General features: G+C 39.2%; 1 protein-coding gene across 3 annotated transcripts in view; it reads right to left on the bottom strand.

The window, feature by feature from the left end:
• Positions 1 to 3,542: 3,542 nt before the first annotated feature.
• LOC118781709 (CUGBP Elav-like family member 4) overlaps positions 3,543 to 24,375 on the bottom strand; it is a 92,558-nt gene continuing 71,725 nt past the window's right edge. For 2 of the 3 annotated variants that reach the window (XM_036534706.1, XM_036534708.1), the window contains exons 5-13: positions 24,104 to 24,183; positions 17,470 to 17,613; positions 16,764 to 16,911; positions 15,100 to 15,249; positions 14,540 to 14,602; positions 13,582 to 13,662; positions 12,796 to 12,939; positions 8,781 to 8,929; positions 3,543 to 4,052 (exon numbers count right to left, since the gene is read on the bottom strand). In XM_036534706.1, coding sequence (XP_036390599.1) covers positions 8,802 to 8,929; positions 12,796 to 12,939; positions 13,582 to 13,662; positions 14,540 to 14,602; positions 15,100 to 15,249; positions 16,764 to 16,911; positions 17,470 to 17,613; positions 24,104 to 24,183 — 938 coding nt within the window. In that variant the 3' untranslated portion in view covers positions 3,543 to 4,052; positions 8,781 to 8,801. Of the gene's footprint in view, positions 4,053 to 6,790; positions 6,840 to 8,780; positions 8,930 to 12,795; positions 12,940 to 13,581; positions 13,663 to 14,539; positions 14,603 to 15,099; positions 15,250 to 16,763; positions 16,912 to 17,469; positions 17,614 to 24,103; positions 24,184 to 24,375 lie in introns of those variants that run through there. The other variant, XM_036534707.1, reaches the window with a different exon arrangement.

Raw genomic sequence — 24,375 nt, 5'->3', positions numbered from 1 at the left:
TCCCTTGCCCCTCCCTTAAAACCTGTGTAGACAAGAAACATACCTTCAGATTCGCTATATGCCCTCTTAGCAATGACAGGCTTCATGACTTTGTATGACATCATGTAACGGTATTACATGATGTCATGAACATCTACATGTTTCACAAGACACAGTTACAGGGACCTGAAGTTTGTGCCACAATCTGCTGGAATTTTAACACTCATCCGTTATTTGCAGTAAAGGCTGGATAAACCATTTTGCTGAGTAAGTAATTCCACCCCATGTTGTTACCTTCATGAGCAGAAGGGTGTATGGCTAACTAATACAGATGGAGAGAAACACTGTCTCGAATGAGGGAAAGGCAAAAACAGATACCCTGAAAGCAGAACCTGAGAGACAGCTACTGTATGCTTTCCAAAATTCGAAAGAAACACACAACTGAACTAATAATAAGAAATGATTAAAGTACAATTCCAATACCAGTTCTGTCAGAATCTGGTTCATGCCTACATCATACTTCTCTTCACAATAGTATCCTCCTCTGGGATTGAAGTATAATAAGAATGTCTTCACTGAAAGAGCTCTCTGTTTAGATATGGATATAATTTAGTCTCCGAGTGTAATTCTCAGCTCCCTGGTGTAGTAGAAAGTCCACTGCAGGTGGGAGTGCATTGTAAGCAACACTCACTGAACTTAGCTCTGAGTCTACTCTGCGCCAATGTGAAGGTGGCATACTTTTTCTGAGATATCAAAATTCAAAATCCATAGAAGTAGCAAGGGGCAGACACATGGGAGCCTCGGCTTGTAACAGGTGCTTTAGAGACCACAAAAATTCAAAGTTTCAAAGCTCATGAAAGGATTTCTTATTGGTCAGTTTACTGTATACAGCACAAAATACCAAAGGAATGCATATTTCACACAAATCCATATAATCAACTATCCTTTCCTTGAATTTATGACTTTAAATAAAGCCCTCTTATGAGATAACTTTGAATTTCTGTGTGAAGGCTGAAGTAGGTGAAGTACAGAACATTTGCATTGTTTTGTGAATACTTCCCTTTCTTTTAAAACAACTACTCTTTTTCAATGTTTTTTTAGCTTTTCTTCAACACTATATTTCCAATATTATGTGCCAGTGGTCAAGTTTGTCTTTACTAGGGCAGAATAAAAAAATTTACAGATGGGGTTTTACATAGCATGAATGTAAGAGTGTAGAATCATAACGGCAGAAACCCCTCAGCTGCTGGTGGAACTGCAATGCTAGGTGCTTTCAGTCAGTGAGAGACTGCATATTTATGACCGTACATATTACATTCTTCTAACTTTCTAACTTTTCTTCCTCGATCAACATTAGGAACCTTGGCCTTCCACCTCATCTTCTTCCTAAGCTCAATAAAATTTGATGCACTGTTCCAAACCGGCAATGCAGAGGTCTACAGGGTAGGGGACTGCACACAGAGAAATCGTCTGAGCTTATTTAATGGCTCACACAGAGAGGGACTGGAAAATTGAAGTGAAGTTTCCAGATTCAAAATATAACACATACATATATTCTACTCTATATGCACATATTAATAACATTTCAAAAAAAAATTTAGGAGAAAAAGTGCCACCACCTTTTCATTAAGCACATTTATTTATGTGGGCCCATAATAATGTTTGGATGGGGAGCCTTCAGTGCCACAATGGCTGGGAATGTGTCTGTTCCTCTTTGGGGATACAGTTTCAGAGGTAAGCAGCTGATATCTGAGCAGAAGGCAGAGGATACCTAATATATATTCATTGGCTACTTTATAAATCTGTACTGGTCAAATCACAGACACTGGACATATGCAGTGACTGAGATGCTGGGCTTCCTGTAGTTTAGATTTGGTCCCTGGTTGGATTTCCATTGCTTTCCACTTCAAGCAATAAAGGTCAGACCTATAGCTGGCTTTGGTGGTCAGAGATCAGCTTGTTTTTGGGTGTTGACGTCTGCTCCACTTCCTCCCCCCTCATCCATAACTTTACCTGACTCAAATGCACATTATCTTGCACTTTTATGGATTTTTTTTTTTTTTCCCAGCAGTTGACCTGACCTGACCGTCTGAGTAGATGGTCAGCAGTGTTCAGCAGAGAACTTGTGAGGGGACCAATTGTTTTGTCATATTTCCAAATTGAGAGAGTGGTTGCTTTCTTTCACCAACACTTGATGCAGTTTGTTACCTGAGAGGATCCATCCGTAATAAATGGCAAAAGTCAATGTTCCTCAGGTTTACAGACAAAAATTTAACTGAAACATTTTACTGATTGCCTGCTTTGGACGGGATTCTCCATTAGGTGGATGGCAGGTTAGACATAGTTTCTACCCTAGAGCTATTTTCTAGCTTTGGAATGGCCTTGATACACTTTACTGGATGCTGGGATTAAATCTGCAGAGTACTATGATGCAAGATTTTCCAAAGGCTCATTATATAAAACATAAAGGAAATGGATCAGGGTCTTTTTACATACTGTCATTTACATAACATAGCATCAGCACTAAACTAGTTTCAAAAGCTTTGATTGTACACTCTGTGGAGAGACACAGTTTGGCTTTTGCCTTGTTTTTTTCCCCTGACAGTCAGGTTTTGCTTTTTTGTCAGATGACAAGACATTGCCCTGTTTACACCAAGATCTGGATGTTATCTAAGAAGAGACAAGCACTGATCTCTCAAACATATATGGTGGCATTTACGGTCTGGTCCCAGAATGTCCTTGCCTTTTCTGAGCCCGTTCACTGCTTCCATTTTTCTCGGCCAAGAGTTTCAGAAACATCATTATGGCCAACAAGCTCTTTTGGCAATTTAACTGTCACATCCACTCTCACACTATTCTCAGTATTATGTCCATTAACTCCTTTCCAGATTTTTTTTTTGCTTTTAAATGAGAAATTAAAATGACACCATGCTCCCTGTTGTAGTACAAAAAATAAAACTACACACAAAATGCCTTGTCCATTTCGCTTGTTCTTTTCAGTAGATTGTCACTTGAACACATAGGCTTGTAGGACACCAAAAAAATATATAAAATTAAAATCTGCACCCTGCCCTAAATGGGCATACTAAGGGGTTTTTAGTCTTTCTTTTCTCTTCCTTCTCCATTGTAGTTGACATATACTTGTGGTGAAATGTTCATTATGTTAATGACAAAATCCAGTGGCCGAACTTTAATGTCCTGAACTAAATGTTCACTAGGACTGCAAAAAGATATACTTTTTCTCTTGTTCATCTTTGTTTCACAAGACTTAAATATTTTCTTTAAAGAAAAAGACACCAGAAAATTGCTAATCTACTTTTCTAATCTACCTCTCTAAGATACCTGGTACAGTAAATATCTACCAGAACAAATTATTTTCACCCTTAAAAAAAAAACTTTTTTCTTTTTTGTAATTCTGTTTTCTTTTACTTTTATCCATACTTAGGCCACTGGACAGTGATATAATGAATTATGTAACTAACTGTAATACTTGCAGCTACAAGGTAAGACTTTTTCTTTCTGTATTTTCTTTTAAAAAGCATTTAGTCTTTTGGTCCCTATATTCTAAGGAATGATGTGTGTAGATAATCCTTGATTCTCTTCATTGTCCATTTCCTTCAAAGATTACATGGTCAACCCTGCACCCAAGGATCTCAAAACACTTGTGTAGGCACAAAAACAAAAAGCCAGCAGGCTGGTGTGTGTGTTTCCGTGTGTACTGTATGTCTTTGAATGTGTGCGTGTGTGTGTGTGTGAGTGTGTTCTTGTATACCTGTGTTGGCATGCATGCTTTGAGCATAATGCATCCATAAATGCTTTCTATTTTCCCAACAGCAGCAAAAACATGGTATCAGCAAAATACTCCTCCATTAATGCCAAAGAAAAGCAAAAACAGATGGTGTAAAAAAAAGTTGAGAGAAAAAGATCTCCTGGTTCCTTTCCTCGGTCACCAAATCTTTCAGTTACATTCCCGAGTAATCAAGGGACCGTTCTTCTTTCATGATATGTAGCAGAGCAAGAAGTCTTTGTACTTATACTGCACTTGTGGAAATAAGATTTCGTGGCCCTTCATCCTGAAAGAGAGGGAACAGCTACAATTAGCTCCTCACAGTCACAGACAACAGACAGGCTCCTGGTGAACACACAAAGCGACCAGACAGAAACAAGTCAAAGAAAAATAGAATCAAATTAAGTATGTAAATTAAATCCAGCAAATGAATGTACTGGGGTGTGGTTAACCATATGGAACAGACATGTATGCTTAAAAGTATTGGATATACAAATTCACACAGGGGTCATTTAAAGCGACTGTATTGTATTTCTTGGTTTTAAAGACAAATGTGAACCTTCCTACTAGCATTCCTGTTTTTAGTGTTTGTTTCTGATGCATCTGCAAGATAAACAGAGGATGCAGGAGGGACAATTAAGACAAAGGTAGGTACAGGAGGTGGATAAAAATAATATCAGCAATTTGAATAATAAAAATAATCATGATGCAATGATAGTCACAGGCAGTTTTACAGGCTATTGGCTACTGGGGACCATGAAAGGTGATCCAACATTAAGACACTATAGGCACACTCACATTTCATTTATGAAAGGAACATTAAATATTTATTAAATTATTGCTACATTCATACTTATCTTGATGTTTTAGTATACGTCAGCGTAGTGACTTATTGTACCTAACCCTAACCCTAACTATCTGACTATACACCCTTAAATGATGATTTCACACATACATATACAAGTACACTTACTGAGCTCATGAATCAACTCACTGGGCCTAAATACAGTGCATGCAAGACATATAATTCATAATTTATCAATTTCATAATATAGACACAAAGTTTTCTGACTTTCACCAGGGAACAGATCTACAGGAAATAACTGTTACTCTTCTTTGATATCACAGACATTTTAACAATGGGAGATGTGATACTAATTTATTTTATGCTTAAAAAGCAAGCTTGACCACAAAAGGCCTTCACTCTAACCAACATGATTACAAGGTGGTCCCATTTTTACACACACCAAACATATTCACATTTACAAAAGCTGGTATCTACCATAGAAATAAAAGATTAAAAAACACAGTCGCTTTAAAAGCAATCAGCTTCAAATATTCATTTTCAGTGTTTTTAGGATGAACTTTTTTTAAGGAAAAGCAACTGAACAAAAAACAAAAAATATATCAAATTTTTTTTTCCAGATGGGATATCATTTTCACAGAAAAAGAAAATGTATATTTTCCACCACATATATGTTCATTTCATATGGGTATAGACTGATTTTTCCAGTGGGGCATGCTGAGTCATGTTGAAGGAGCATGCTTATTGCAAGTATTCCAGCACACACCTGCAGTAGATCTATGAGAGAGACCAATACAAGAGAGGCATAGGAGAGACAGGCGAACCCGGAGAGACTGGTGCCGTTTTGATAGTCCAAAGCAACCCCCCCCCCCCCCCCCCCCCCGCCCCATGCTCACTGTAATAACCCGAGGGGCTGGCTTTCAGGGCACTTTTGGGAAATGGGGATAAAGAGTTCAATGAGAATCACATAGTCTTATCAGGGTTGGCCCGTTGGAACAAAAAATAAATAAATGAAAGTAACTTGCATGAAAAAGGACCTTTTTCATTACAATCCAAATCAGGAGCAAATGGTGTGTTTGAGGAAAGCACACTTTTCTGGATACTCCTATTTACAGATCAGTCCACATGTACGGAGAGATCAATGGCCATAGCCTTTCTATGCGAGTTTCTAGTCAAGAAAATTAATCCCAGAGATTGTTTCATTCATATGAATGAGTTTCCGTACATTGCCATGTTTGTAAGTTAATGTGTCATACTAATAAAATCATGTAAAGCAAATGATTGTGCTTCTCTTTCTAAGCATATTCTTAACCCACAAACACAGTATTCAGAGGGTAACAGACCAGCATACTAAAGAGTATTTCAAATTCTGCAGCAAACTAAAAGCAAACGCTGGCCTTTAACTGTGGGCACTGGTCTATTATTGCTGACATTTTACTGGAGTTCCATTGCTATGTGGATCTGCTGAGACTGTCTGAAAAGCCTGCAGTCACAGTGTAATTGGTGACTATCTCCACAAATAAATTGGAATGAATATTCCTGTTGGGCAAACAAAATAATCACAGGAATTTTTTTTAAATCCAGATTAATTGCATGTAGAATTGGACTACAAATATTTGCATTAATATTGCGCACGAATACATGAAGCTTGATTGTCTACTACTGGAGCCTAAGGCTGCACCATCTGTAATCAGAGTCATCTGCAAACTCATTATTTAAAAAAAATAAAACACTGAAAAAGGTCCCCTTTTGCAAAGAGTCAAAGTCTTGAGATAAGAAAAGCGGGCATCAGCTCCTTATACAAATAATAACATTAGTACAAAATCATAAATAATTGAAAAGAACTGTTGGTGCCCATATAGAAATACAAAATACAAAATATCCATACACATTGAAGTCCACAAAAATAAAAACACACAAAGTCACGTTACAACAGCAAAAAAGGGTCAAAATTCACGTCCGATCATGATCAACCAATCAATCAGCACTTCAGATGTACTTAAACAGCTATCAACTATTGATAAGGCATTAATCAACTGCACTTCACAAAGTGGCAAAAATATATAAATACGTAAGAAATATATAAATATAGATATATAGAAACGAATCGACGCCACGTCATGCAACGCAGTCACAGTCCTGCCACATGACGTCATCCAAAATAAAATGACACCATGGGTTCAACTTACAGGTCTGGGAGTTTGTCCCCCATGACTCGTAGCGTGGCTAGACAACAGGAAGGCCATCTTGAGCTATGATTGGCCCTGCCTGGTTTGCAGGTTGGTTGGGTGCAAAAGAAGAAAAGATGCGGTGGAATTTTTTTCTTTGTGTTTTAAATATAGTTTTACCCCTTCCCCATTTGTCCCAGCCTCTCACCTTGCTTGGGCTGGCAAATTAAATGAAGCTGGTTACTGCTGTTTAAATGATTCAATGGGAAAAGGAAACAAAATATTTTTTTTTTTACAAAGCTCAAAATAAGAGGCCAGAGTTTTTTTTTTTCTTTTCAATTTGATGGAGATAACAAAGGCATGGCTCAAATCAGTGAATATTTTCAGGTCTCCTTACACAAGAGCTTTGTGTATAGTAGTAAATTGCTATCATTAATCCCAGATTTAAAATTTAAACATTTGGCTTGTATTTAACAAATTACTATTTTAATGGAAATGGAAATGGGATATCCTGGGAAGGCTGCTGAAAGGCTATTGATATTTAAAACGTATATTTCACAAGGTTTCATGACTTCAGCAAAAAACACATTTCTCAGAAAATCACACACTCCATGTTTCCTGTCTCTTGTCTAAAATCGCACGTGGCTATTTAAAGTGAGGGCTAACAGATGTAGATCATTTATGGTATAAAAGAGGAAAGCACAGAGGGACTTCTGACAGCAATATAGCTATAGGAGACCTGTAAATAGTCAGTTTTAAGAGTACTAGTCATCATCTGGCCTCTATACAGTCCTGAAGCAAGGTCCAGCTGCGCAAAGAGTCTAAACTCATGGTGTTTTTCAAAAGTCAATGAGCTGTTAATTAGGCCTGAGAACCAAGGGACTTTCTCAGATGTGTCCGGAAGTACTGCAGAGTTCACATGACATTAACTTTCAAAAACAGTTTGAAGAAATAAGTTAAGTTAATTAGAACTTTAAAACATATTTAAGAGGTACTACAAGATATTTTGCCACAAAGGCAGCCATTGTGCTCAAGGTATGTCCAGTACTTATGACATAGGCATCTCACCTGCTTAGGGTCTTTATATCCTGCATTCTAGTAGGGAAACTAAATCTTTGTTAGGTGTTTTTTTTTTTTTTTTTTCAAAAAAAAAAAAAAAAAAATTAGAGTGCTTGATTTAGATTTTTGAAGACTTGATTAAAAAGATTAGATGACAAAAACAGACATTTAAAGAAAACAACAGAGAGGACTGGACTGGAGAAAGAATGGAATGGACACTCACAGTGAGGGAGACTCTCAGACATGGAGGTCTTTGTAAAGACTTGAGTGGCTAAAAGATAGTTGGGAAGTGCAATAGCAGGCTAAGACACAATAATCAGTGCATTTTTTATGTGCTTTTTTCCTGAGTAAATGATTGCTATTTGCCCTGTGCTGAGTGCATTATATTGACTCACATATCCTGAACTCTTCTAATGCATTTTTCAATTGCAACTCCAGAAGGAAATACTTTTATAACCATTTTCCAAGTATTTTCAAGTCATTTATTTTTTTCAGGTTGTCTTTCAATTAAAATTATGACTGGCATAATTAATCCAAAACTATTATGTGCCTGTGGTTATTGTTCATTGTCAGAGGGATGACTAACCTTTTCATGCAAAATTTTATTAAATGGAAAGTTTGTTTCATAAAAAGCACATGACCGGTTTTCCTACTTCATGGTGAAAGCTTCCATACTAGAACCCATTGGTGGAGAAGCAATATCATAACATGATGATGATTATGTACCTTTATCACTGCCACTGAAGAGACAGGAGGAGCAAAAATGCTATAGCTCAATTTAACTGGGCTTAATTTCCCCCATTACAATTTTATAGCACTCAGTACTGTCAATATTCCAGAGTGTTGATGATTTGTGCAGTCCTGTGTCTGACTAAAAGGAATAACCATGTGACTTTTTTGTGCCCCCTCTGACCAGAGCAGCAGATGTGTGCTGGCAGTCCACCTGTTCTTTTCCTCTTTGGGACCCTGGGTGCATTCTTACCTGCTGAAGATGACAGAGGGGTCAGTAAGGTCTGTTGGCATCCTTTGGCCGCTTGAGTTGTACCTTCAGCCTCTTCATGCCTATCTGAAAGCCATTCATGGCCTGGATAGCAGCCTGGGCACTAGATGGGTTGTCAAAGCTGACAAAGCCTGCAAGAAAGATAGAGAGAGACACACAACAAGTCAAGAATAAGAGACATAGCAAAAAAGAGCTGAAGAAAGAGATGGACAACATACTTAGTGCAAACTCTTAGTATGCTGATAACAGACAACTTCCAATTAGAACCCATGTATGTTTGTGGGTGTGTGTGTGCGTGTGTGTGTGTGTGTGTGTGTGTGTGTGTGTGTGTATGTACAAAAGAAAATATTAAAAGGTAATTCACACTGGAGACGTGTGTGTGTTAGGGTCAGATGTGCAGGTGCATGGGCTTAAATTTTTTTTCCCATTGGGCCAGGTGAGGGCACTATAAGGTGGGGCTGCAGTCTCCATGCTGCACATTCTGAGTTATTACCTGAGTATCAAGGCGGAATGAGGCCAGAGTTTTCCACACCGCGGCTCCTGCCCAGTCTTATCAGACACCTCTGTGATTGACGGCTCGAATTTTCCGCTTGCTAGCTGATTTGATCACGCCGCTATGGGTCCAATTTAATTTGGGGGGACAGGGCAAGCTTTTGTCAACTCTGGAGAGATAAGGCTCGTGCTTTTACAAACCCTTTAAACAAACCAGGCAACCAAGAGTCTGTCAAACGGCTCCAAGCCCTCTCAGATTCAGCTTAAATAAATTTCCCCCTTACATTTACATTGGCCTCCGAGAGGTTATTGTTGGGAAGAAAAATGACAGGAAGAAATAGAAACAGGTAGGGACAACTTTAATTTTGCTCAAACTCTGTTTCTTTGATCTGGACTCGCTTTGCCCTCCAAGTCAATTAAGTATTTTTTTTTTAATTCTGTTGATTTTAAAGGTTTTCAAGGTCGTTCAATATGTTTTTAATTATAAAAAATAAATAAAAGCAGAAATAATTTTCTCAATTTTTGCACAATGTTTATTTTTGGAAACTGGGATGATGTGTCAGTATCTGAAATTTAAAATTTGCTCAGATTCATAACTCTGTGACACTGATTGTATTGATGGCAACATGCGGTAAAATGTAAACCTAAGGATACCAATCTCATCCTGATTAGCTGAAGATTTCCATTAGCCAGTTGGATAGCTAGACAGCAAGTCTCAGTTACATTCACTACTTACATGACTGCTCAGTCTAACATTATTCTTGAGATTGATTTAATCATTTTAATTTTGGATTTTTTTTGAGCAAGTGAATCGATTCAAACATAGAATGCTGTTAATGTTCCATCCCAAAATTATTAGGTAAGAGCTACGTAAGCAATGTGGTTAAATGGTGTTTCATTGCTTTGGTTTGTATATCCCACTTGTTTATCACATGACCTCTGACAGATAAATACTACTATAGCTAGTAAGCAAGATATGGAAGAAAAAAAAAACATTCGGAAGACAGATGAACAAGCATAAGGACTGATATTCCTTATTGCAAAACATCATCACCCTCTAGATTACCTGGAATTTTTGTGTCTCTCATTTACCTGTTTGCATTTCTGTTTCCAGTATTAATCCATTGTTTGTATAGTGTTTTGTTTATGAAAATGTGTACCCCATGTCTAAAATCTATCCTTGGCTTTTTTTACATATGTACAATGAAATTAGCTATGTGGCTAGGTAGCTTCATGTTTGTTTCATGTTCAGATAAACCTTTGCCTGAGTATAAATGTTATTTTTCTAGGTCTTTCTTGGTCTAAATAGGTTCACAGGATACATCTGGCTAGTTGTGTGCCTAAATCTCCTTTCTTTTTATGAACGGCCATTTAGATAATTTGCTTTAGAGCTTGAGCAGGATGACGTTTGAGGATTTCAGTAATTAGCAAGCAGGCTACGTAACTGTTTGCTCCTACAGCTTCCAATACAGGTTGTAGCAACATAATAGTGAATCTTTTCAATTTTCATTTCAGTGTTAATTTTCTGGTGAGTAGTGTAGGTATGGGTAGATTTATGTTGAGTTGAAAACATGGTTAGCATGGTCAATATGCTATAAGAAATGTCCTGCTTATAAATTAAGACCCACCAGTACAAGCTCTGCCAAGCGTGGTGCTGTCCTTGTGCATATTCCATGCTTACATCAACTAAACAGCATTACATAGAAGAACAGACATTGTTAAATACTTTAAAGTCTACAGCATATATACAGCAAATCTGATTCAAGTCTGAACTTAAGTCTGTCTGGAACAAAGGAACCAGACTTCAAAACATGTGGTTATGTTCTTAATGGCACTGGTAGGAAAATTTCTCTGAATCTGAGTGTTGGCCTCATTTCACTAGACTGACAGCTACCACAATGGTAATGATTAAGCAGAAAATGGCAAGAACTGGAACCTTGTGCTAGTTCTACTTTGATTAAATTCGAGCAAAAAATATGTTGATTTTGAAGCGAAGTGGGTTATTCTACCAGTATCTATGTCTGTGCAATGCTTTATATAACTGAGAAGAGCCTTACAAAGTCCCTGACAGAAATCAATTTTTCTCTATTTCATTCCACTTGCTGCAGATGACAAATGCCAATACAGAGTGAATAAATAGAAGATTAAAATATCATTGCATCCAAAAAAATCCCCAAACTGGCTTTCAAAATGTTATTCCCTTATTAATGTTTAAAGTGTCTCTGAGGGTTTCTCCTCTCAAATTCTGAAATCATCAATAAAAAGCCAAGGATACATTTTAGACACGAGGTACACATTTTCAGAAATGCGAACAGGTAAATGAGAGACACAAAAATTCCAGGTTATCTAGAGGGTGTGTCTATGTTCTGCAATAAGGAATATCAGTCCTTATGCTTTTTCATCTGTCTTCCGAATGTACTCCTGAGAATTTGTATAATGCATGTTTAGTGATGGATCTTAAAGAACAGGAGTGGTTTGATCTGGAAGCATGATTTGAATACTAAATATTCTTAGCGGAGCTTAGCAGAATGAACACATATACACATATATAAAACTCTCAATTTTACACTTGGTTCAATATGATAAACTGAGAAAGGTGCTATCATTCAAAAATATTGTGAGGTGGTATCTTTTGATTCTGCAGGAGACCTATGTTGTTGATGGGCAGGATATTCATTCCATTAGAAACTTTCATTCACAAGCTCGGTATGGCAAATAAATAAAAAGTAAAGCTAACCATTACATTCAGGTATAGGGACCATGACTGCCAGTACTAAACAAAAGAACTTTAATACCACAGCCCCTAAAAGCTTACTTCATTCTTCCTCTTTTGCGCTTCCCTGGCCTTTCAAACCTTGATTTCGCAAGATAAATGAGATGACAGTTTTGAAATTGTTGATGGAGACACATGGGTTCATAAGACTGGCAAATCTAAGGAAGCCATAAATTCAAAGAGAAACTCTGAGTCACTGTAATGTACCCAAAAATGTTTTTTTTATCATAACTGAATGTGTCCTTTATGAAATGTAAAGTCCCACAGCTAGACAGTAATTTTAAACTACTTTGCAGTTCTACTGCCTAATCTAAAAAAAAACCCCTGGGCATTTAACGGTGGTGTTGTCAAATGATCCATCACCCCATTTCTGGGTGGAAGTCCACAAGCACTTCTGTGCGTCCTTCCAGAGACTAGCTATAGGAAGGAGCACACATAAACTGAGGTTTAGAGTTCCCTGTGTCAGAAACATCTGCTGATGAGTCTTGCTTGGAAATGAGAGCAATCCCCTTGGCAGTGAGTCTGCCAGGCCCTCACCTGCACCGTCCTGCTCAGTCACTTGTGACACAAAAGATTAAGACCTTCATTTCAAATTGATTATGTGAAGCAAAAGAGGTAACTGTGGGGAAATAAAGCGGAAACACGCAGGGATTTCCAAACCCAACAACAGACAGTCTTGTCAGCTTGCACTTTAACTCGCTTGAATTGTTTCACAGGGAGTTATTGACTTACCAAAACATTTGCTCTGATTGGTTGCCCGATCCACAAAGACTTTGGCAGAGATGACGTTGCCAAAAGGCAGAAACATTTGCATGAGCTCAGTGTCTCCAAACTCCTGTGGTAGGTGGTAAATAAACAGGTTGCAGCCTTCTGGTCCTGGAAAACAAAACAGGGATCAGGTGGGAGGAATCACAAAAGACTGTGCTCGAGAAGACATGAGAAATATTTGTCCTAATTTCTGTGTCTTTAGGGCAGTTCCCAAATGCTTTTTTCAGCTTTCTTGCTTTTTAACATAACACATGGGGATCCTCTTACAACGGGAACTGGAAGGAAATTACATTCTGCTAGAGGATGGAATTTGTGTAGATGCAAATTATGGACAGACGTGAAATGGAGCCCTGTGGACGCATAAGTAACTTTGTTGTCTCAATGATCCAGTAAAAAATCTGGGCAAAATGTCCATGGAAGGCAATGCATACCTTGTGAAACTGAATTGTGTGTTAATAACTATAAAGTTGGTTTATATGGAAAACAGGGAACTTTATGAGCAAATTCTGAATCCTTCATTTCATTTGAGGTTCACGTACTGTAGATCTTAGTAGGTGTATTCAATACTTATGTACCTCTGCGCACTGAGCACTTGAAAAAACATAGAATGAAGAAGTGAAAGAAAGTACATTATGCACAAGAACCCACAAAACCTATCTGTTATCTTTCCTGCTAATTTAATATGCAGTACCTCAGAATGGAACACTGCAATTATCACCTTTTGTCTGGGATGGGAGGGGCCTGTCTTACCTTCTCTCTGTTGCTGGGGAATAATGGCTGGTTGCTGTGGAAACACTTGGCTGATTGGCGCATAGGCGGCGGGGTAGGCTGCTGTAGCAAGGAAGAATGAAAAAAGAATCTCGCGTTTACTCTCCCATATTTAACATCAGCTGGATGTAGCAACCTATTTAGAGTCATGCTACTTTTTTCCTCTTACCAAACAAGCAAACCAAATAAAAACAGATTAAAGTTTAAGGTACTGATGGGCAAATCCAGATTTGGAGAACCAAAGTCATGCAGGTTTTAAAATTGGCTATTGATCCATATGTGATTTACATAGGTGATTTACACCTGGCACAACAGGTGAGGGGACTTCCTGTCCAATACTACAAGACTTCATTTATTTTGTGAGGTTCAACAAGAACAGCAAACCCTGTGAGCCTCAAGGGCTGGTGTGGCATACCTGTATAAACCCAGTTTTCGAAAAGCTCTTTACACACATTCACATGCTCACATTCAGACCTGCATGCACACAACCACAGGAACGATGAAAATGAACATATTCCCAATCACACAAGTATAATGAGGACCTACTCTACAACAATCTCTAAGTCAGGGGTTATCACCTGTCACATAAAAAGTAATGCGAGTTGTCCCGAACGGTTGCCCAGAAAGTACTTAATCAATGAGGAAATGGCAAACTATTGTGGGCATTGAAATGAAGAGGGCAGGATGGCACGGGTGCACCTATAACAATTATTTTGAATCTTGTTCTGTCATCTTGCAGTTAACTTCCCTGTTCAATATTTGTTAGGACACGTGTCTACTGCCTGTCAGAATGCCGCCGTGCAGAAGGAGATAAAGTGAAGTCCACAGGAGCAGGTGAAGTGAACAAGGGGAGGTGAAGTGAAAGGAACAGGAGCAGGTGGAGCGAAGAGGAACACATGACTTGAAAATGGGAGGTGAAGTGGAGGGAGGCGAAGGAGACCTGCGTAATGCTGCACACCAGCATAAGCCTGCTGGAGAGGGTCAGCCACTGTGGGACTTTGTGCTGCAGAGGGAGGTAGTGTGGGAGAGAGAGGGAGACAGAGAAAGAGAGCGAGACAGAGAGAGAAATTGAAAACATGTAAAACATTACACCAAACAAAATCAGGATGAGCTCACATTGTGAAGTGATGCTGTCATGTTTTGCTGTTAAAAATGTACAAAAGAAGTCCAGACAGCAGATATCTATATCAAGTATTAAGAAATGCCAAATAAACCACTTTGTAGATTATTATCACATCAACTGTCCTGCATCATACGTTCACAATTATTCATTTGGCAGATGCTTATTCAGAGTGACTTGCAAGATGCAGTCAGTTATTAAGCTACAACTTGCTGACACAGAGAAAAACATGAAGAACTGGTACACTACAGACTTTGTTAGATTTTGCTGCAGATGTTCACCTGAGGCTGCAGTATATTTTTGTGGCCATTAACTATATAACACAAAATGAACTGGACACCCGTATGGCTATATGACATCACTGATAAGCTGATGATCACCTGGGTAGGGGTGAATTCCATTTGTGTAGATAGGTTCAGAGGCCGGCTGACCATTGCTTTGGGGTGGGAGGGCACTGAATCCATTCACCCCAATTGGTGTGGCTATGCTAGGCACAGCAGTGGCACTGATACCCGGGGGTGTACTCGTGCCTGAAAATGCAAAATATAAACAAAGAAAAAAACATAATTTATATCTCGTCTTAACCCTCAACAGGAAATTAATGAATACACTATTTACAGAGAAACGAATGAGCAATAAAGTTTGAATTAAATCTGCCAAAACACAATTTATTCAAAGTATCCCAGGGAATATTCCACGTACCCCTTGTTTGGAAACCCATACTTTCGAGCAAGGAGAAGATAATTCACATCTGGCCTACCTTTGATTGCAAAACTATTTTAATTGGACACAAGGGATCAGTCCCATCTGTCTATTAGTGACTTCTGATCCCTCCAGTCATATTAGGTTTGTCACCTTGTCAAAGCCTCTTCTTGATAAAAGATTATTACTTTTTTTCCTGTGAAGGGCATTTAAGTCACACCGGATTAAATTTGATAGGCATTACCTTAACAAGAATGTGCTTTTATGGATTACAATGCTGGAAGAAGTATTGAGCTACTCTATTTAATCTGTTCGTGTTTGCCATATTCAGACAGCAGTAGCTAATGCAGGAAGCTTCTACCCTTTTATAATGAAAGCCAGGGAAACAAGCTAAATTTGGGTCCCAGCTCATCTTTCACAAATCTTTTGTGTCTTTGCTCGGATAAGGACTTTTCCTGCAAAGTCATCCAATCAGCTCAGTTCTTGGTAACAAGCAATCAGAGAACACCCAGAAATAACTTGTTGGATGTACGCTTGGGTTGCCAGTGAGGGAGGACACAGGATAACACTTCTCCTATTCCCCACACCCATCGCAGGTGTGCCTTTCTCACACAAACAATGTCACCCCTTGCTGCTATGTTCCTCCGAGGTAAACAGCCCATTTTTTCTGCCTTCCAATTTATAAGCAGCGACATGGCATCCCCTGGGGCTTATTGGTTCACACTGGAAAAGGGAGGATCAACAGGTGTTGAGCTTTCATCTGGCTGCAGGCACACATGCAGGTACTTCCAACTGGAGTGGCTGCCTCTCGTGCTTGAGCCGAAAATCCTGCATCTTGCTTTCGGTTTCCTTTTGTCTGTCTGTTTGTTGGCTCACGTCAGCATTTGGAGCTGTGGGCATTTGCTGACACATCTGAGCTTCCAGCTCAGGAGGTTGGCCCATGGCTGCAGTACAGAAGATCCACAGCCAGCAACCGGCAGAGCACTCCTTAATCAGAGTCATTCACAAGTATTGCTCCCTATGCCTTCCCTACATATACATTACATTTTTGTCATTTAGGCAGATGCTCTTATCCAGAGAGACTTACGTACAGTCATATACAATATTATCCATTTATACAGCTGTATATATACTGAGGCAATTGTGGGCTAAGCACCTTGCCCAAGTGTACAGCAGCAGTACCCCACTGTGGGGAATTGAACCAGCAACCTTTTGGTTATGAGCCCTGCACCTTACCACTATCCTACATGGCGGCCCCATATAGTTCATAAATTGTTCATGTCTTCTTTGCATACGCTGGAGAAGTGGTTTTCACAATTCAAGCCACATGACGTTTGCCTACCTGAGGAGGGTGTCATCGGAGCCGCCACTAGACCGTTGACATTGAAAGTTGCCATTTGCTGCATCTGTGCAGCTGCAATGGCTGCCATGGGGTTAAGGTAGGAGCCCTGGGTGGCGGCCATAAGTGCTGCTTGCTGTTGCATCATTTGCTGTTGGATTGTGGATACAGAGACAGGGAAACAGCAGGAAGATGAGGACGTGTTCACATTAAAAGTTTTGTTTGCTTTCCCTAGTCGTGTTTACACTAAAAATACTGTATTTGCCTCCCAAGGGCTCTGATTTATGGAGCTTATTAGCCTTCTGCTCATTAATGCCAAGCCGCTTAGCAAAGTGACACATAAAGGAGCGCTACTTTGACAGGATGCATATTGGTAGTCCACAGTACTAATGCTAATAAATAATCCAATTTTCTTTACTGTTTAATTTCATATTCTGTTTTACATGTTAATAAGTAAATTGAATGAGATGAGCTTGAATCTATTTTGGTGTATGTATGCGAATTATGTGACACTTTTCATTTGCTTAACAGACAGCCTAATCCAGAAGGACCATCCAATCTGACATCTGAAGCATTCAGCAACCCAGACAGATTTTTACTGGAGCAAATGAAAAAAACAACTTGATTAATGGTTGTAATATGCAATCTGGGATTTGAACAAACAACTTTCAGGTTGTGGTTTCTCCATTTAACTACCGACGACTCTTACGGTGTGGGTGTAGGCTCCATAGGCTCCAAACTGGATGGTCATGGGGCTAAAGATCCCAAGCTGACCGGCCATCTGGTGCATTCTTCGCAGGGTCCGCTCCTTGTCTGTATCCGCAAACTTCACCACCAGGCTGGACGAGGCCCCCTGGCAATGCAGAAGAATGCCACACATTGCATTACATTATTGGCAATTAGCAGCCACTCTTATCCAGAGCAACTTGCATAGATTTCAATTTCTACATGTTATCCATTTATGCAGCTGGATAGTTACTGAGACAATTCTGGGTTAAGTACTTTGCCCAACAGCAGCGCCCCATTTGAGAATCAAACCTGCAACCTTTCTGTTACGAGTCCTTACTACTATGCTACACTGCTGCTCCACACTGGCCACTCTGCCTGTTGGACAGAGCTGGGGGCACCCAAGACTGATGTGTTAGCTTTAATGCAGGAGAGGCAACTGAAGCTCAATGCTCCCACATTGTGAGGAAGTTAAAGTTAAACAGTGGCTGGCCAGAAAAGTGAATTGATGTAATCCCGGGGCAACCTAACTAAAAGAACTGAAAAAAAAGCAATTGACTCTTTTGCCACTCTTCATGAGCGCATTCATTTTCATGCGGGTTATGCTGACATAAACCTGAGCTCACACCAAATCAATAGCAGTGCTTCAGAGAATGGAACACTGCAATAATTCCTGCTAATAGCCCCCTCTTGTGTACGCACCCCAGCATTGATTACTGGTTTGTCACCTTTTGGGTGATATGGTGCTGTATTGATGCCTGTGCTCCTGACTGTGCGTGCAATTCAGCTGTTTGAAAGAGCTGAACAAAGAGCACATGAAAAGGTATATTTTCAAAAGGGAAATGATAATGATGTACAACTTTTCACCAATGTAAGTAATGCTGATCCTTAATTAAGACTTTGTCCTTCGTAGAGCACATAGCCTTCTCTTTTTTGGCCAATAAAGCAAAGGTTCTCAGATCTCAGATCTCAGACACTGTCAAGGGGACAGCCAACACTTAATTACTTGTCTGACTATGAATGTTTTCTCTTGACCTGGACTTTCTTGTCTCCTGTATGCGTCATAGGTCCATCTTTTGAGCAGAACCTGCCAGAAGGCATTGGGAATAATTTCCAGTTTCGATCTGAAGCTCACTTCAACAGCATTTACAATTTAAAGCTGAGAGTGTTGGTGCACAAGGAACTTCTATGAAATACAGAGAAAAATCAGGCTGACCAGTCTGTGATATTTTTGTGAAGACATGGTAACCTTCAAAGAGTCAATACCAATGGGCTGGAACCATTCCCAAGAAACTCTTACATTTTTAACAAGCCTGAAAGGTTTTCTGTTTAAATGCTTCATGTTTTGTAAATGTGAGTGCAAGCTGTCTGCTTGGATAAGTTATTGATGCCCTGGAACCTAATTTAAAGTTTTCTCCTGTAATGCAGATGAGTGTTCTGACAGAATGGGTGGCTGGGCTTCATAATGTGCCCTGTAGATGCATTTCATAGCGGATTCTGTCAGTGTAAGGTCAGCCCAATCTACAGCACTATGTGGGATATGTTTGGGGTTGTTCTGAAGATCCCATTTCAATTAGCCTAAGCAATATTTCAGTGCAGCACTTTATTGCTACACAGATTTGTCCTTTTGTAATTTTATTTTATTCAAATTCCTGACCTTTTCCTCTTCTTTCTTAACTTTCAGGGCGCCGATGGAGGGACAAGGCTGTCGGATTTAATGAGGTCACCGCTGAGCAGCCCAACATTTCCCTCAGAAGAATAGCTGGCCTTTAGATCACATTCAATCTCTGTTTTAGGTATCCATGTATTTATTTATATATTTATCTAATTTATTTAATATCTTCAAAGAAGATATTCCAGGAACAGGACTCAGAGAGCCTCGGGCAGTCTTTGTTCACAGAGCCGTGACTGCTCGTCCCTCAGAGAGGGGGCAGCAGGCGAGGGAAGGGAGTGACAGAGACCGTGCTGTTAGACAAAATGCAGCTTGGTTCTTGTGTAAATGATCTTATGTACTGAATGTACAAGGTGTAAGAAAAACACTGGTCTGGATACAGAGCACAGACACCCTTCTCTCCTGCCATGAAATATAACAAGACAAAACAGTAATAACCAACAACAGCTTGACTTCTGTCTCTGCAGCAAATTCATTCCCTAAATCTGATAGGGTGCATCAGGGAGTCCTTGCATTTGGCAGACGCAACAGAGAGATCAGTCAGAGGCTCAAAAAATAATTTAATTTTCCAAAAACATACTTGGATTATGAAAAGCTTATATATTGGATTTTGCACGGAACAGAGAAAAAAGTATTACAAAAGAAACTGCTGCATTAGATAGACATCAGCACTAATGAACCTTTGCTATGCTTTTATTCAAGTGCATCTCTGATAATTCAAACCAGGAATAAAGAGGGAATGCCAATGCAACATAAAGTACATAATGTGCTAAGAGGTAAATGGAAATGCATCACTTTGTTCCTGCTGGGAGCATACCTGTCCTTTCAGAGCTTTTAACAAATAATTTTACCCTCAAAATAAAGCCATAAAGGTAAATATTAGACCATACTCAGTCTGTAAATCCCTAGGACATAGGAAACAAAGCACTGTTTTCATGTCCTTGTGTAATTGCACTATACAGAATTTGTTCCAATCCAGTTATCTTCCAAGTATGAATCAAAATGATGCGTCATAAGTGTGCCTATGCCTTTTCTCGCTGTCATTATAATGTAAACTTCACAAATCAATACAAAGTCACTGTCCAGGTGATAACATGTTTTTTCCATCAATCAATAATTCAGGCACTTTAAAGTATATAATATGTACTCAAACAGCTCTCCATTGCAAAAGTTTCATTTTTGTATCAGTGACTTTTGCTTAACAATATATTTTGATATTCATGGTGGAAAGTTGCAAGCCAGGCACCTGAGCCGCAAATCACTGAGCACATGAAAATGCGCATATGTTCATGCTAAGAGTAATCATGTAAATGAAGACGAATGAATATAATTGAATACAAACTATCTAAATGTCTCTACTGACTACTGACACCTTATTTTGCCATGATGTAGGGTTCTGATGGGTCAGGATCTGAGACTTTTGGGCGATTTATAAAAAGTTTAGCTCCAAAAGCAGTAAGAATACACATGCCCAAACTGTAGATTGTATGATCATAATAACTGCTCAAAGATTTTCATTCAGGCCCCTACTTAACTTGAACACACTGGGGTGGTCTGTGTTGAATTGAGTCTGGTGAAACAGCGCAACACATCTAAGTAGATAGCTCAAATATGCCCAAAGGGATAGTGCATCATACCCTTTTTTTTTTTTGTATGAGTTAACTGGACAGGTTCTGTCTTATCAAGCTTGTCATTATTTTGGCGCCCCACGGTGGTTGAGTGGAGTCACTCTCCCTTCCTTGTAAACTGTTTTGAAAGCATTGAAATGTCATGTAAAGTGCTATGGGACTGTATTTCCTCATTACTCATAATCATTTTGGTGAGTGTTATGAAAGTGAACAAGTAAGTGCGCTCACCAAGCATCTACAGCAAGGGACGTTTTTTTTAAACTAGCTCACCATCAACACCATATATTGAATGTGATATATTCAACCTACTGACACGCTATTACCACACCTCTCTAAAAGTCAGTTGTATAAAATTACCTTTTTCTCAGAGATTCTAATGTATTTCCGCTGTTAGTAGAAACATATTACACAAAGCAGGTGGAAACATAATAGTTAAAGCACAACCCATGGGATTCTTCTTCATTATGCCAGCATATAACTATACTTAAATGTGTGTTATTAAAAAATCATTCTATATTATTGTGCATGCTTTTCATACTAAAGGAATTTTTCCACCCTTTGTGTGTGGTATTTCATCTATATCAAAGGATTAGAAAATTCAGGAGACTGGGGTGAAAACCCAATAAGTGAAGAAATTCATTAAATGTAGCATGACAAGGCTGTACAATGAATTCCACTGCCATCTCTTTTCCCAGTGGTGTTCAGAGCCACCTCTTTAAACCACTGCTCCCCACCACCAGCAACCTGGGAGAAAATCAGCTCATTATGACTGCAGTCTCCCATATTGGGGGTTAAAAGGATACTCCTTCCATCAACATACTATTCCCTGAGTGCAGTGTGTTGACTTTCTACTACACACACTCACAAATAACACATCAACAACGTGCATGCATGCGTGCACACGCGCACGCGCGCACACACACACACACACACACACACACACACACACACACACATACACACAAGAGACATCAGCATTGCCAGGAAGTCTTGGTCAATTCTGTTATTATTGATCAAGATCTTAATGTCGCTGAAATAATCTTGCTTTCTCATTTGTCTCCCAGAACTCAGTTGTGACAGAGCAGATTTGAGCTCTTTCAGTCTGTTTACCACTGGGGCACTAAAGTTGTGGTACTTCGAAACTTCGTCTTCTCAGCTCTAGCAAGTCCCCAGACTCCCAAATCATGCTCACATTCGTCATCACATTGCCGTCATTCATCATCACATTCTATCTTAGAACACCATGACACTGCACTCCACGTTTGGCTATTACCATCATCAACACCAACACAGCAAGAAAACAATACTCGCTAGCTATCAAGTAAGCAACTAATTCAACAATTTTTCTCTTCATAAACACAGCTTGGCCAATATATCACACAAATGGCAGCATACTCTTGATAATAATTAAATAAATATCTACATTTTGCATTTTATATGGATAATTATGAAGGTGAAACATTACTGAATTTGATTATATTAGTGTGTAGTTCATGTCTGCATGATTAAATGATTATTTTAATGCATTTCAGAGTATTTTATAAAATGGTTTTAAATTATATTCTTTGAATAATATTTTAAAAAAAGAAAAGCAATTATGTTCATTGAACAAAGTTTACATGACATGATATGATCACTGGACAGCTTTTATCCTGATAGTAGGAGTCCCTCTTACACTCACATTGCGGCCACATTTGAGCACATCAGGTTATGTCGGTGACAAATAAAATGAGCTGCGCAATTTGCTTGGTGCTGTCTGTGAACCACTCTTGCCTTTTAAGTCATACTTCCTATTACATTTGTCATTAATTCAAAAAAATTACCACAAGAACATGTTCACAGTTGATCATATTTACGACAGGCATTTTCGACTCCTGGTGCAGTTATCAACAACTGAATTCAAGAAGCTGACACATATTCCATTCATATTTCGTACATTCCTCACTCCTGTTATATCATCAAAGTCCTTGCAAGAATTACATGAATTATTTGTGCATATCATTCATGTGTATTGGTGTATGCCAGCACTAGAAAATTCTCCAGAGTGACTATTAGTGCTGAACACTTTCTGCTGAGAGTATCCATACACTGCAGCTGGTTGGAGACACATATTATCTAAAGTAAGTGGATAACTCCTGCCAGCAAGCCATTGTTGAAAGAGTGCTAACTGGCATTATGTCTATTAATCTCATTCAGAGTTGGACTCCAGTGTAATGAAAATGGGTGCAAAAATATAGATTGAGATACAGATGCAGTATTGTATGTATTGGCAGGTTTTCAACATGTCTGTCTGAAACTCTGTATGCTGCGTTGATCTACCCATCCACTGGACTGGACTGCTCCATATCAGGGTCAGTGTGTGTATGTATGTGTGCGTGCGTGTGTGTGTCTGTGCGTGTCTCTGTTTCACAAAAGCCAGTCCTGATTTTCATTCCGTCTAAACTCTTGGTTTAAGTAATCATCCAGAACAGCAGTGTGGAGTAAGAGTTTGAGAACAGGGCTCATTAACCACAGTTTCAGGGTGTATTCTCAAATGATTGGTCTTTTCTTTCAGTACCCTTGTGCAAGGTACTTAACCTACTTTGCTTTAATAAAACATTAGGCTGCTTGGATGGATAATGCTTGCTATGTTATGTCCTGTCCCATCATATTAACAGATCCAGCAGATAAACCCTGTTGGGGCCAGTTTCTCAAACAATGATGTTTCCCCTCCTTGTTAAACACAGGGATTTGGCATGGCACAAATAGAATTAACACTAGGGCTGCACAATACAGCTGTTGCGATATATCAAATAGCTATTTTTAGCGCAATAACAGCTCTCCCCGGCATGTGGCGTTAGGTTTCTTCCTGTATTTTTTTCCCTTTAGTCATACCTGATGCAGGAGCAGACCTCCAGTTTTCTGAGGCCATGTGAAATGCTTCCGGGGGAAAAACGCCACTCTTATCTATTCAATGTTGATATCATAGCAAACACTATGCTGCTTCCATGTGGTAGATAGAAACACATGGCTTCAAAGATAGAGTGAAAACATATGCTATGTGTTTTTCAAAGCTAATAGCTACAACCAACATATAGATACAAGTGATATTTTTCTGTCCCGGAAGCATTTGGCTGAACTTCGGAGATGTGCTCCCGCATCAGGCATGACTAAAGGGGAAAAATACAAGAACACCACATACCGGGGATAGCTGTTATTGCGCTAAAAACAGCTATTCGATATATCGCGACCGCTATATCGTGCAGCCCTAATTAACACCATTCCTCTGTGCGCTGCTCTGTCCTGTTTGCAGAGGAAAGGTAGGCGTTGGCACTCACCGGCATGGTTTGCCCGCCGTGCAGAGTGTTGATGGCCGCCTGTGCTTCCGCATGGCTGGAGAACTTGACAAAAGCACATCCTGCACACAACACAAAAAAAAACAAAAAAGAGAAGGAGAGACCAGCAATCAGGGATCTAGCCTTGAAAAAGGAAGAAACATTCATTACCACTGTTTTAATTTAGTCCATTTTGGTAATTAATTCTGACATTTCTGTTTTGAGTGCAGCAACTGTGAATAAATCACTGTAATTGTACTGAATGCATTAAGCGT

The sequence above is a fragment of the Megalops cyprinoides genome, chromosome 8 (assembly GCF_013368585.1).
Source record: "Megalops cyprinoides isolate fMegCyp1 chromosome 8, fMegCyp1.pri, whole genome shotgun sequence".
NCBI classification, from domain to species: domain Eukaryota; kingdom Metazoa; phylum Chordata; class Actinopteri; order Elopiformes; family Megalopidae; genus Megalops; species Megalops cyprinoides.
The sequence above is the reverse complement of the archived record's forward strand: the minus strand, read 5'-3'. Positions and strand labels throughout refer to the sequence as shown.